This window comes from Dermacentor albipictus, chromosome 8 (genome assembly GCF_038994185.2).
Source record: "Dermacentor albipictus isolate Rhodes 1998 colony chromosome 8, USDA_Dalb.pri_finalv2, whole genome shotgun sequence".
Classification (NCBI taxonomy): Eukaryota; Metazoa; Arthropoda; class Arachnida; order Ixodida; family Ixodidae; genus Dermacentor; species Dermacentor albipictus.
The window spans coordinates 45,166,067-45,179,485 of record NC_091828.1 but is presented as its reverse complement, the minus strand read 5'-3'; the positions used below and the strand labels follow the sequence as shown (position 1 = coordinate 45,179,485).

The window sequence follows — 13,419 nt, the reverse complement described above, 5'->3', positions numbered from 1 at the left end:
GTCTTTCTCTAATGAGCAGAAGGTGAACATAATCCTTTCCTTGGGATCTGCAAATGGCAATCAGAGGAAGGCCGCAAATATAGATATCAGTCATGGAAGTGTGGCGGTAGACCGAACACATCGAATATCATCAGAAATTATGAAACCCTGAGACAAACCAGCAGCTTCGTGAAACAACGGCAGAGGACTCCGACTTTGAGTCCTAGTCTAGACACGGATGTTCTAGCATTTATGGCCTCAAACCGTCATGCTAGCGTGCGGGACGTGGTCGCGCAGGTAGCAGGTTCAAAGTCATCACTTTGGAGTATTCTAACTGACGGCCTTGCACCCGAATCACCGTAATCAGCAGCAACGCTTAGAACATGAGGACCTGTTGAATCGTCTAAATTTCCCGAATTTCGTCCTCACTAAAGCCGCTGAGTCACGGGACTTTTTGAGCAACATCACGTCTTCAGATGCAGCCAATTTTCGCAGAAATGCCTCGGAATATTTGCATAATGCACACTATTGGAGGGACTCCAATCTACACTGGGTAAAGCGCAATCGGCACCAGAACCAGTGGTTGCTGAATGTGTGGTTCGGAATTTACGCCGGTGTTATAATCTGTACCATCTTCTTCGATCACATACTGGTTGAACAGCGTTACGTAAACGAAATGTTTGAAGGTGCAGGGGATGAGTTCCTCACCGAAGTGTCGCTGTGACGTCTTCCACTTCTGTGGTATCAGCAAGATGGAGACCTCACACACAGCAGCAGCCGAGCACGAAACTAGCTCGATGCGACACTTCATGCGCAATAGATTGGAAGGCACGGGCATGTAAATTGGCCGGCTAGGTCACCTGACTTCTCTCCACTTTTCTTTCCTTGCGGTTATATAAAAGATCGCGCTTACATGATCGAGACGTACGTCAGAATAGTTCAAGGCAATGATAATGGATGCCTGCCGTAGGATTCCGGCGGCGATCATCAAGCAAGCCGCTGAAGATGTGATAAAACGGACACAGTACTGCGTAGCTGCAAAATGAGACCTATTCGAACACGTTCTTTAGAGTGGTGTTCTACGCATCTTACGAATTCATAGATAGTACGGGTACACTGAAATCTCATGGATTTTTTATTTTTGTGCAGACATCCTGATTGCCAGTTCGGCGAATTTATAAGTGGTATATTTACTTTCTTGAACGCGTCGGTTTTGGCTTCTCTACACGTCGGTCGCTTCCCGGTCTGTTTATTTCGCTTTTGTTTTTGAACACAAAGTTGCTCTTGCAACACGTATACCTTCATAAAAAATAAAATGGTCTCTTTATTTGGCTTAGGTCCGAAGCAAGTTTCTAGCGCCAAATACAGCTTCGCGGCACTCTTTCAATGCAGTGCGAGCAAAGCCGGCATTTTGAAACATTAGATGCCTATTGCTTTTGGCATATCGTGCTTGATTGGGCCGCATTATCAAGGGGCTTTTGTTATCAATGTGATAAGTCGGCCTTAAGAGACGGGTAATAAGTGCGACGTAGAAATGGGGGGAAGAAATAGCTGCGAAGCCGCGAAACCTGCTATTGGTGCTCCTTCCGTTGCATTATCAAGGTGATGGGTTTGTGACAGGCAGTGCAGTTGCTTTCAATCAGCCTATTTAAGGGCACTGGTTTATGATGTGGCTAGGAGCACACTCACGTAGTATTTTTGATACTTCGTGAGGTTTCTTTGCCAGTCGATGCGAATTGCACGCAATTAGTATGTCGCTGTAAATACGGCAGGTAGATGTGATTTCACTGTGCCTACAAAAGCCTGATTGACACTTTGAAAATTAGGACAGCACATCTCGAGTTAGATATTTATTTACAATTAACGAATTAAATCTCAGTAACAAAAGAACTGCTGGCGGCTACTACACTGTACTGGAAACAATATGCACTAGGTTTTGTTCGAGTAACATAACTGCTCTTTTTTATGTCTTGGTTCATGATAGCTGGGGAACACTGCGTAATTCCCTCGGTAAGCGAAATGAGGCAAAGCTGGATTCGCTCGAAATCAGGATCAACAGCAGTCATGCTCAGCAGAGCTTATACTCGGGCTCACAGAAAAATATATATCGAGAGAGAGAGAGAGAGGCTGCCGTTTCGCCGGAAAGGCGAAGCAGTATTAGCGATAGCCAAGTATACGACAATTATACGAAGGAATATTACAGCTCCGAGAGCACTCAGGGTGTGAAATTGAATTGTCTCCTACTATGAGGTCTCGCATATGCTCATATAACGCTGCCGCTTCAGCGCCCAATCTTCGATGTCACAGGAAGTTTCTTTAAGTTGAAAGAATATATATATATATATATATATATATATATATATATATATATATATATATATATATATATATATATATATATATATATGGGGTTGGGGACAAAATGGTCTGGCCCCAGACCACCACCTTTCCGTCCGCCCCCTCGGCAACATGAAAACTCTTCGCCTTTGGTATGAGCGACAACCTGGCGAGCTCGTCATAGGTGTGACTGTTGGCGCTCAATAAAAACGCCACGGGGGAGCCCTCGTGGGCATCCTTGTATGTACTCTGGCAACAAAGAAAGTTTTTTTACGGTCAAAATAATAATCTTCGTCAAAGAGCAGCCACATGATGGTTTACAGGTGGTATCTCTTTACCGAGTGCATAATACGAACATCCACTGGACGCGGTCGCCGCCATGGAGTTCCCCGAACCAGTTTCTTGCTTGAAAGGTTCGCAATGCTGATAGCAAACTACGTGAAAGACTTTCTTATGATGGGGTGTCCGTATAACTAAATGGATAATAACAGAATGAAGCCTCAGTGCAGCGATTACACGGATTCGCGGTGATCGACTAAGTTTCTGAGTTTCGCAATGCAAGCTTCACGCAGCTCCTCGTCCTGCAGCTATACGTGTGAAGGCTGACACTGGGCTCCATTGTGTACGTTGAGCTCTGCGGCACCGATCAGTAGCCTACCATGTTGGACGCCTTCAAAGGCGCTACTGCCTATTGTACGACTTTCAGGCGTTGTCAAGCACACACCCGAACCGGGAGAACCTCCCCACTCAATCAGAACGGCAGCGCAGGTGGGACTTCATACTTTAGTTTTCAGCTCGCATTGGCGCTTGCGAAGCAGCCGACCCGGCCGCTGTGTCCACGTGATCCCTCACATCGCGTTACGCCGACGGCGGCGCCAGCTTTTCCACTGGTGGGGCTCGCCCCCAATACCGATCATACGAGCTAAGCGGTATTCGTGATTCAGTTACAACAGAAAAAAAAAGATTACAAGCTCCAAAAGTAAGGTGACATTGTAGTACCCTTTAATGAAGGACACTAAACAAACTGCTTTATTGTGGGCGGACTTGTGACCGGAAACTCAAGACTAATGCACTTTCACGCAATTTGCAAGCAGAGCTAACAGGAGCCTATTCAAAAGTGTAACGCGTCCTCACACCGAACACACTTGCACGCACCCCGAAGACCAGGAGCCACGACGTGGCTTCTCATTGGACAGGAGACTCAGGCGCTGCCGCGTGCGCGTGCACGAGATATGCGCGCCGTATGCGACGCGTTTCTGGGGCTCTTCTGATGGCGATGCGATAAGTAATGCCTCGCGGCTTTAGCAATGAGGCGCTTGGAAGGGTGCCTCACGAGAGTGCTCGCAAGTAGCATGTGGAGAGTTCTCTGTACTGCGTACAGTACGATGCACGCGAATGACATTCTTAAGTGCAGAAGTAATGTTCTTGATATACTACACAATTCCTACGGTGCTAGCAACATCTGACAGAAGTGCAGAAGTGTCAGCTGACAAGACGTGAACGTCTAGCATGGAACGGTGACTGCCCATTGCCACAACGGTATTTGCGTACTGCACTTCGCCAAGGCTGTCACTTTATTCATCCGTACAAATAAAGGGAAGCGACAAATTACTCAAGCTTGGCCCATAGCGGCATACGATGGTACATATACATAAAGCAGACATTGGTTGCACTTGCGTAACAAATAAAAAAAAATAAAATTATGGGGTTTTACGTGCCAAAACCACTTTCTGATTATGAGGCACGCCGTAGCGGAGGACACGGGAAATTTCGACCGCCTGGGGTTCTTTAACGTGCGCCTAAATCTAAGCACACGGGTGTTTTCGCATTTCGCCCCCATCGGAATGCGGCCACCGTGGCCGGGATTGTAACAAATAAATAAATAAAGCTGCTGTTGATTGGGCTTTGCAGGTTGACGAGCCTATTTTTTTTTTTTTTCAGTTTCTACTTATTTGGTGAGCATCACTTATAACTTGTCATACTGGAACGGTTACACGAGGGTGGCGATGGTTAATTATATAGCGTGTAGTTAATAAGAGTTGTCAGAAAGCGCTTCTCGCCTGCATTTTTTACCCTATGCTGTCATGTTTCGTGCCGTGTCCACAATGGCAAATAAGAAGTGCCGGCTTCAGTTCGCTCCTGTATTGATTTGTAGATTCCTTCAGTGAGTCATTTATTTGTTCAGCTTATCGCGCATCAAAGCTTTTCGTCGTTTCCTCACACACACCGGCATGGTATTCATGAATGAATGCGCTAGTGCTACGTATACGCCGTCATGCTGATGCACACAGACAGGTCTGGAAACCACATCCTTCAAAAAAAAAGGAGCTTCAGGAGCGATTTAGCTGTAAATGCCAGACAAATGCGTTAGGCATTACGTCGCACCTCTTTCAGGTGTTGGATTCATGATTTAAACAACGCTTACCACATCGCAAAATGCTGTTCACTGTTGCTTCACGCACGTTGGTGCCTCTTCGAGCTTACAAGTGCAACTGAGGGGAGGCCGGAGAAGTGAACCGTTAGTTCATAAATATACATCCACCACGTTACCGGCTTAACGCACATCACACATACAATTTTTCACTTTGACACTCCTAGTACTCGAGCGATGAAAGACTTCCACTTACGGCCAAGGTTGTAGAACAAGCCTGATGCGATGTTCGGCATGAAAGCCAGGGCCTTCGTAAACAGTGGGTACTTGGGATTCCTCTGCACATTCGTGTCCATGCCGTAGGCCGCTTTGCTGATCATGTCGAATGTGAAGCGCTCGCAGATGCTGTTGATGTCCAGCTCGATTCCACGGTCGGCATGCTCGCCTAGAACACGTATAAACTCCTCCTGGGCATGGCGTAGCGAAGGCATCACCTGTAGAGTTAGCGATAGGGGTTTTGAATCTCTGCTCTCGGAACAAATATTGGCCGCAACGATGAAAGCTCGCCTAGTAACCTCGCGATCACATCACATAAGTTTTACTTTTATTTTGCGGCTTTTAGTTTTTACAGCGAAGCTGGTGGTGCGACAAGAAGCGCTCTGAAACGTTACAAGGCAATTTTCGCGGTTTTCTGAAGAAACTAAATCACTGACTAAGTTTACATATTGAGCAAATTTGATGAATGTTAAGGGTAACGGGCAGACGATTCAGCTTCCTTATACGCTTTATATGAAACGCTAACAAGTTGTTTTCCGCTGCCCAGGAAGGAACAAAATGACAACCATTTCATATTTACAGAGAATAGGAACCATGCCATGCGTGATGTGTACTGAAAGATTCAAATGGGGGTGGGGGAGTGCAGGTTGAACTTGTGCTTTGATGATATGGACCGAACACTCGTTTGTTCGCACTGCTTATGCATTACACGAGGCGTGCAGTTTGCTTTCCCGGTCTCCACGGTGGACTACGCGATGTACGTTCTGTTCATTTTTCGTTGAAGTAGGAAATGAATTATGGGTGATGTACGATAAATGTTTTCTCTGTGTAAGTTGATGACAGCCTTTTTTCAAAATTATTTATTCAGTAGTTTGATTGCGTGATGTTGGCTTTATCCAGAGTGTCTCCCGGAGCCCTAATACCACTGCGCATGATTCGGAGTTCAAATGCGGTGGGAACTTGGCTGCTTAAGTGAAATGTGTGGCGAAAAGTATTTTTCTAGCTTGAAAAGAAGGTTTGCGAGCCGTTACAAGGTCCCCCTCCTTTTCATAATATTTATGCGTATACGAAGTATGCAATTGCTTTCACTGGTGTCTTCGAGGAAATAAACAAGGAAACTAACTTATACTTGTTGGAAATAAAGAGCGCATTGTGGGCTATGTGAAGCCAGTGCTGCCAATATGCAAAACCAATGTTCATCTAACTCGGTAAAATAAGTTCCGTAGGTTATTATAAGATACGATTCTTCTGAAGGTCATTACAGTTTATGTTAAGTTATATTTTTGTTATGCAGATAGACTGCAGGTATGTAGTGAAATTATTATTTCAATATTATTTTAATATACCTACATATGGTAACGTCGCTGCACTAAGGCTTCGATGATGTCGCAGTGCTAGTTGCGCTACCAACAGAGTGCCCATCTTAAACCGCATTCACAGAAGACGCCGTCAGCAGATTTATACTTGCCTTATGAGCACAGCGAGTGTGGGTAACAACAAACTACCAAGGTTGAGATGCGATCTCACCCAAATTCGACGAAAGAGAGGCGCCGGATCCTGCTTATTTGCAGAGTGTAGAAGTGTCAAAACCCTGTTCTACTTGCCGACATTCATGTATCCCGGCATTCATGTAAAGTATGCGCGCACACTTTTGTCCTGCCTGGCGTGACCAACTGGCGTACAAACCGAAATCAAAACACGCAGTCATGTCGGCTATTCAACGTATCGTACATGATGGCATCACTGCAGGGACTTCTAATTTCAGTGAGCTTTATTGCGATGCCAATGCTATGGACACTACAGGCAAATTCGTGCCTTCGCCGTGATGTGCCGTTTTAAAACCCCCGTGCAATGAGATCGTATCGCACTCTTTGCGCCGTAAGCTTTGGGTGAGAAGAAAAGCTGGCGAGGGTGCGGCAATGTTATGATGATTATTATTATAGTGATGTTTATTGGCATTCCCTGTGATACGGAGCGCGGACAAATGGTGAGCTAGCTTACTTTACATTTCAACAAATTTTACTGCATCTATTGCTATATTGCCTTTCCCCTACAGGATCTCTATATAAAGTTTCGTATTTCCAAACCTCTATGATATATTAGAGAGTTTTACCACGTCCGGCATTGCGCCAGACGCAGGTGGACTGGTGCACTGGTTGCCGCACGGGTGGAGGTAGTCTCTATAGCGGAGGCGCAAAGTGAGAGGCCTGCACTTTACACTCACCTGGAAGCGCTGACCTCAACCACATAGGGATTGCAGTAAGCAAGTGTTATTCGATTAACTTGGCTACTGGTGTAAACTTTCGGCAGCGGAGTAAGCGTGTCCACTATTACGCCACTGCCAAAAACCTGCAGCAGCAGCAAATGAGCATATTACGGGAGATAACATGATTAGTACTGCCATTAGCAATCGAGCAGTATGGGGACACACCGCCTTAATGAAGTAATTTTATATAACATATGTTGTGGCCATTGTGAGGCTCGTTTTATCACTTTAATCACTTGTCGTTATTCTCATGCGTCTGCCAACGACGTAAATATTTCTTCCTCGTTGTATTGTAATCATACTGTCGCCATTCAATCACCAATGGTTCGTGATTATCCACTGCTCCGCCAATATAACTATGCTACGATGGAAACTATGACATTTAGCTCTTCTGGTATTCGCGCTATCATCGGCAAATTACCGTCCTCTTCTTCTCGTGGTGCTGACGAAATTAACTCGAACTATCTTAAGAATACTAAGGAATACTCTTCTATCATATTAGAATGCATTTTTACCCAATCGCTTACTACTCGATCACTACCAACAGATTGTAAAATAGAGAAAGTGATAACGATTGATAAATCCGGTCATACGTCTAACCCTCGTGATTACAGACCAGTATCACTTACATCTGTACCATGCAAAATTATGGAACAGGGCCTATACTCACATCTTAGCTCTTTCTTGAGAACAATAATTTTTTTGCTCCATTTCAACACGGAGTTCATAAGACATTTTGGTGTGACACTCAACTTGTATTCTTCAGTAATGCTTTGCACAGCACTGTTGATTCTGGTTTTCTTACTAACTGCGTATTCCTTGATTTTGCTAATGCTTTTGACAAGGAAAAACACTGCCTGCTTTTACATAAACTATAAGTACTTAATATCGACCCTGATATTTATACATGGATTGAAGCCTTGCCGACTAACCGCGTTCAGTTTGTTTTTGCAAATGAGACAGCGTTACTAGCGACACATGTCTTACCTGGCGTGCCGCAAGGCTCCATGGTCGTACCACTGCTGTTTACATTTTACTAAATGACTTGAACACTAACATTCTCTCTCAACTTTGTTTATTTGCAGGTGATTGCGTAATCTATCGTAAATAACTAGTACTAGTAACTTCGCGCTTCTTCAAATAGCATTATGAAGTCCCAGTTAGACGATATACATCTGCCAGGTATACAATAATGCACCCTGTATTCTATTCATCTTCCTGTTTTTCATGTGTTAGTAGAAACACTTCACTGGCTTGCAGAAGAAATCAAGTGCGTGTTTCGAATTTAATTTCAGATAAATTATATTTCGTAAATGTCTTCATTTCCTAATTGTTGAGCGAAAATGTGCATACTGTTTACTGACATGAGTCTTTGTGGCTAACTGAATGTCCAAGCTGTAGAAAAAGACATCAATCGCAACTACAGACATTTCTGTTGCGACTACAGAAATTTCTGTCGTACGACAGATGTTCCTGATGTTTTTGTAGCTGCGCCAGACATTTCTGACGTTACGAGAAAAATTATGCCATCGCAAAAGAAAAATTCTGTCACGACTACAAGAGTTCTGAAGTCGAAACCACAACTTTCTATCCCGACAGTGATTCTGACGTCGCAATAGGAACTCGATGTCGCAATGACAGACGCATTCTGTCGTGGTGTTAGAAATGTGCCACTTTCTATGCCAACGACGTAAGTTCTGACGCCGCGACAGAAGCGCTTTCGGTTGCGACGCTCTAAAATTGTATATGAGTATCACATCGGTGGTGTACACTGTACTTTCCTCTTGAGCGGTATTCAATGATGCGTTCTCTGAATCCGACAATGCTGATAGCACCGACACCGGTAATTAAGTTGGTTTGTACACTTGCATTGTACAGAATGTGGTAATGTAGACTCTCTGATCGCCATGCCGAAAGCCTGCAATCTCTAAAAACTTTCTTTCGCGAAAGTGCTACTTACGAGAGAACTGCGTACGCTGCGCAGAACCTCCGCCAGACTGGACGCACTTGTTCGACGCATGTGTGTTTTAGCCCGAGTTTTGAGTGTGTAGTTCTGTCCGCTTTGTAATATATCTTAAGTTTTGTTTTCCATGTAATAAAGAAAAAGTTCGGCGAGGTGCAGTGTTAAGGTACTGGGTTCAGGGTGTTCACGTCGAGAGTTCGAACCCCGGGTGGAAAACGTTTTTGCGCTAACAAACTCACGTAGCCCTAAAGAGGTCCCTGTCTATTTTTAATTAAATATTGATCAGAAACTAAAGGACGTGAGGCAAGAGAACGTCTAAAAATACGACAGATTAAAATTTCCTGTTGCGTTTTTCAACTGGGCAGCTTAAACAAAGGACCATAAAAGACCGTGACCCAGATGAACTTCATTTATCGCATCTCTGATATTCCTGTTAAAAATATCACCCTTGCTCTTCAATACTTCATATTGCAAAATTAAAAGTTATGTTATAACAGATTCGTACTTGCATTTCACACGGCACGAAAAGGGCAAAACACAGTTTCAGTGAAAACAAAGCCGCCACGTAGTTATGTTTCCTACAATGTATTTCTTAAATTACGACTTGCCGGAGCAACAAAAAAGTTCAGTTTGTTTTTAATTTTGACGAACGTGAACGTGATATGTAACATTATGATAAAGATTTAACATTTCAAGTATACTTCGTTTGGATCCAGATAGAGTGGGTTCAGATCCCATGTGCATCGACTTACCGCTTTCAGCTTCGATGTAGTGAAGAATTTCGACATGGAGGTTCGTGCGCTCTTCCAAACTGAACCTTTGGACACGACGATGTACTTGGCTACGTTAGGGTCCATCTCGTAGATGTGCATCATGCGCTGCGGGAAAGGCAGGTTGTATTGAGCAGCTTGGAACTTTGTCTTAATTTTTTGCTATTGTAGCCGCCCGCAAGAAAGTAGGATCCCAAAATTCAGGAAATATCACATTGCAAAAACCGTTTTAGTGGCAGTTCGCAGCACGTGAAGGGATGGCAAAAGAATGGGTCAGCGGTCTGTCGTACGCTGCCTCAAGGCATCGAGGCTGCTCAAGTTGAGTCCCCTTGCTACGAGATGAGCGAGGAGAGCGTGGGGATCCCCATGCCCTCCTCGCTCATGCTGCTCGTGCTCCTCGACAAGAATTCAAGTCCCTTCGTTCGAACAAAGGTGCTTGAATTCTTTATACAACCTCATCAAACTAATAGCCAGAGATGCCAAGGAAAGAGGAGAAGGTATGGCTCAATCGGTCAAGCGTCGCGGAGGTTATGGGGTCGACTGCCCCCGGCAGCAAGTTGTCTTTGTGTACTTTGATTTGCGTGTTGCACTTTGTTTGCATGCAGCAAGTTGTCTTTCTGTACTTTCATTTCCTTGTGACACTACCTTTACATAGTTCAGTTAAAACAATTTATTCTGCTTGCGTCTTTCATTACCTTTATATTCTATCCACTTCATGCGCTACAGTGTGCGAAATTTCAATACCGAACAACATACGTATGTAGCTCTTGACGCACAGAAACTGCACGTATTGGTGCTATTCGAGCAACAAGCCTTTGGATGAGTCTCGAGACCTTCTCCCCTGTGATGGCAATGCATTGCCGTTTCTCGCAGAAGGCGCGTGCGGCAAGACACTTAGGGATGGCCTCGGTAAAATGCACACCAAAAAGTTAACCGAAGAGGACGTTTCACGGAGGTTCGCACATTGCCCGATGTGTCTACGAGCATATTTGAATCTTAATTTCTGATACTGTAGACGCAGAGTAGTTCAAGATCAAATGTTCCCTAGAGGACGATATCTACGCTTACGTTTTTTAATTACTCAAGGACTTTATGAATTTCATCCATTCTGTTTCGAAACATTCGTTATGAACGCCTGCCACAAGCCACTCTTCTAACCCTCCTTCACGATAGATTGCCGGTTCCGAAAGTAGCTTTCCCCTTAAAAAAAGCTTTATTTTAATAGCACCGACTATATGGAGCATAATTCTTCCATCACAGGTAAAACGTCAATTATTTTAGCCATGCCAGAAAACACATGGCGAGCATTATCTAGCTTGTCGGACCTATGATTGTGTCGCAGCGCATTCATGCGAGTTGAAATAGCACACTTCGCTATTTACAACACATGAGCAATGTTGAGGGACAAGCGTTAGTAGTGCACTTCATTCTCTTGCTTTCGACTCTTTAAGCCTACTCGCACTAATAGAAACAGTGGTTGCAGTGAATGCTTGCAGTGAATGCTTGCAGTGAATGCTTGCAGTGAATGCTTGCAGTAGCACATGAGTTATTTGCAATCTGGTAAAACATTACGTTGTTCTCTGGTAGGTGTAGCGTTCTGTTGAGGGTATCTTTCCATATTTTTCATTTTGATAATTTTCTTCAAGCTTAGAGACTTAATTGTTGATTTATGCCCTAGGCTACCTTGGTAATATCCCCGGTTTCACTTCGCCGATTCTAGCATTATGTAACAAACGTTCTTTTTTCTCCCGAGTACATTTGATTCGAGCGATGGAAGTCCGAGCCGGGTTGATGCTTTACGTCTGGGCAACTTTCTAGTTGTGCACTCGCCTTACTCTCGACGATAGTGAATTTCTTGTCAATGAGAAATCCTCGCTATTACGCATATAAAAAAAATCAAATGCTTCTGCTAGGCTCGATTCCGTGCCTCATTATAGGGCAGAAAACAATCTTAGTCGACACAGCAATATTGCACAGGATAAACGGCCCATTATTGTAAAGCGGTGAGTCAGTAAATATATCAACGATAGATCCCATTGTTTTGGACGTCTACTTACCCCGCGGCCGGGAAACTTGCTTGAGTCCTTGATGAATATATCGTTTATCATGGCCAGATCTTTCACTACCATAATCGGGGTATCACCTAGAAAGAAGCTAAACGATGCATGAAATAAAGGTCAGTCAGGAAAGTCCAATTCATTCGTGCAGGTATAACGACAAGTTGCGTTGACGTAACATCACTTACTGTGAAGCGAAAGTTAACGTCGAAACGCAACCTATATAGTGCTTCACTATGCTCGCTGATGCGGCACAAGAATGAAAGCACACGTGGTTTCCGGACAACCGCATTTTACCTCACTTCTCGCGCGAGTTAAAGTTCGCGTCATGTGCCCGAGCAGTATTCCTGCCTGACTGCATTCTCCTCCGAAAGGTGTGCTAAGACAAATTGCAAGGCGCTGAAACTCTACATGCGATGTATACACCGCATCCGCACTGACCCGGCACGTTCTTTGTACAACAATAGACGTTATGAGGTCACGGCCATAATTATTTTCATGTTAGCGCTGCTAGCGCGGGTGTCACAAGCATCCGAAAGTTGCTGCGCTAAATACATGACAAAATAAAGAAAGGAAGAACAATGCGCAAGACTTCACGTGGATTCGAACGCTGGTTTCACAGAGTGCAAATCACAGGTTTTACATTTTGAACCACCCGCCTAATATTGAGGAATACGGACACTAGAGAGCGCGGGGGCACGACCAGCTGCTGTGATTCGCTGGGCTGTGCACTCCGCAACATACCCATAAACTAGCCCAAAGAGGAGATTTCTGGAATTCATTGCCAGTGAGCAGACAGCGGATGTTTTTTTTTTCGTTGCCGATAGGAGCATACTCAGTGCGTGTATGTTGCAAAGGTTGCTCCAACCGACACCGCAAGAAGCGGTGCGAGACTTGCTTCACAAAACATTTTAACGCGGCAGTGTTAAAGAGCCCGTGTCGCAAAAAATCCGGCGCCGGCGTCCGGCGTGGGATACCATTCGCATGAAGAGACTTTCGCACCATATATACCCTGACCATTCATGTGACGCAAGGAATTCACTGAACTCATTAAATATCTCAAGCTAAAATACGTGGAAAAATCCTAAACTACCATTGCACACAGCCTACTGACATGATAGCGCTCGAGTTGTCATTCGAATATACTATAAAACATAATTCTGTTACGCAAAAACTCAAACCAACCCCTTTTCCAGCGCTTATACAATGCACAGACCGGAGACGTCGTCTGCCAATTATGCACGCCCACGCGTAAATATCTCAGAGTCCACAGAGTGGTGCATCCGCTTCCTTGAAACAGTTCCCGGTGGCGCTCGCCTCCACCGCATAGCGGCGTATGCAAGAGGCCGCGTTTCTACCAGAAAGCCCGCCTTCGTGCATAGCGTTCGCCGCGAGCGCTT

General features: G+C 44.6%; 1 protein-coding gene across 1 annotated transcript in view; it reads right to left on the bottom strand.

Annotated features, from left to right (window-relative positions):
• LOC135909740 (cytochrome P450 3A6-like) overlaps positions 1-13,419 on the bottom strand; it is a 54,595-nt gene that overhangs the window by 32,716 nt on the left and 8,460 nt on the right. Inside the window, exons 4-6 of the mRNA XM_065441801.2 lie at positions 12,020-12,116; positions 9,945-10,070; positions 4,944-5,181 (exon numbers count right to left, since the gene is read on the bottom strand). Of these exons, the coding sequence (XP_065297873.1) occupies positions 4,944-5,181; positions 9,945-10,070; positions 12,020-12,116 (461 nt within the window). The remainder of the gene's footprint in view (positions 1-4,943; positions 5,182-9,944; positions 10,071-12,019; positions 12,117-13,419) is intronic.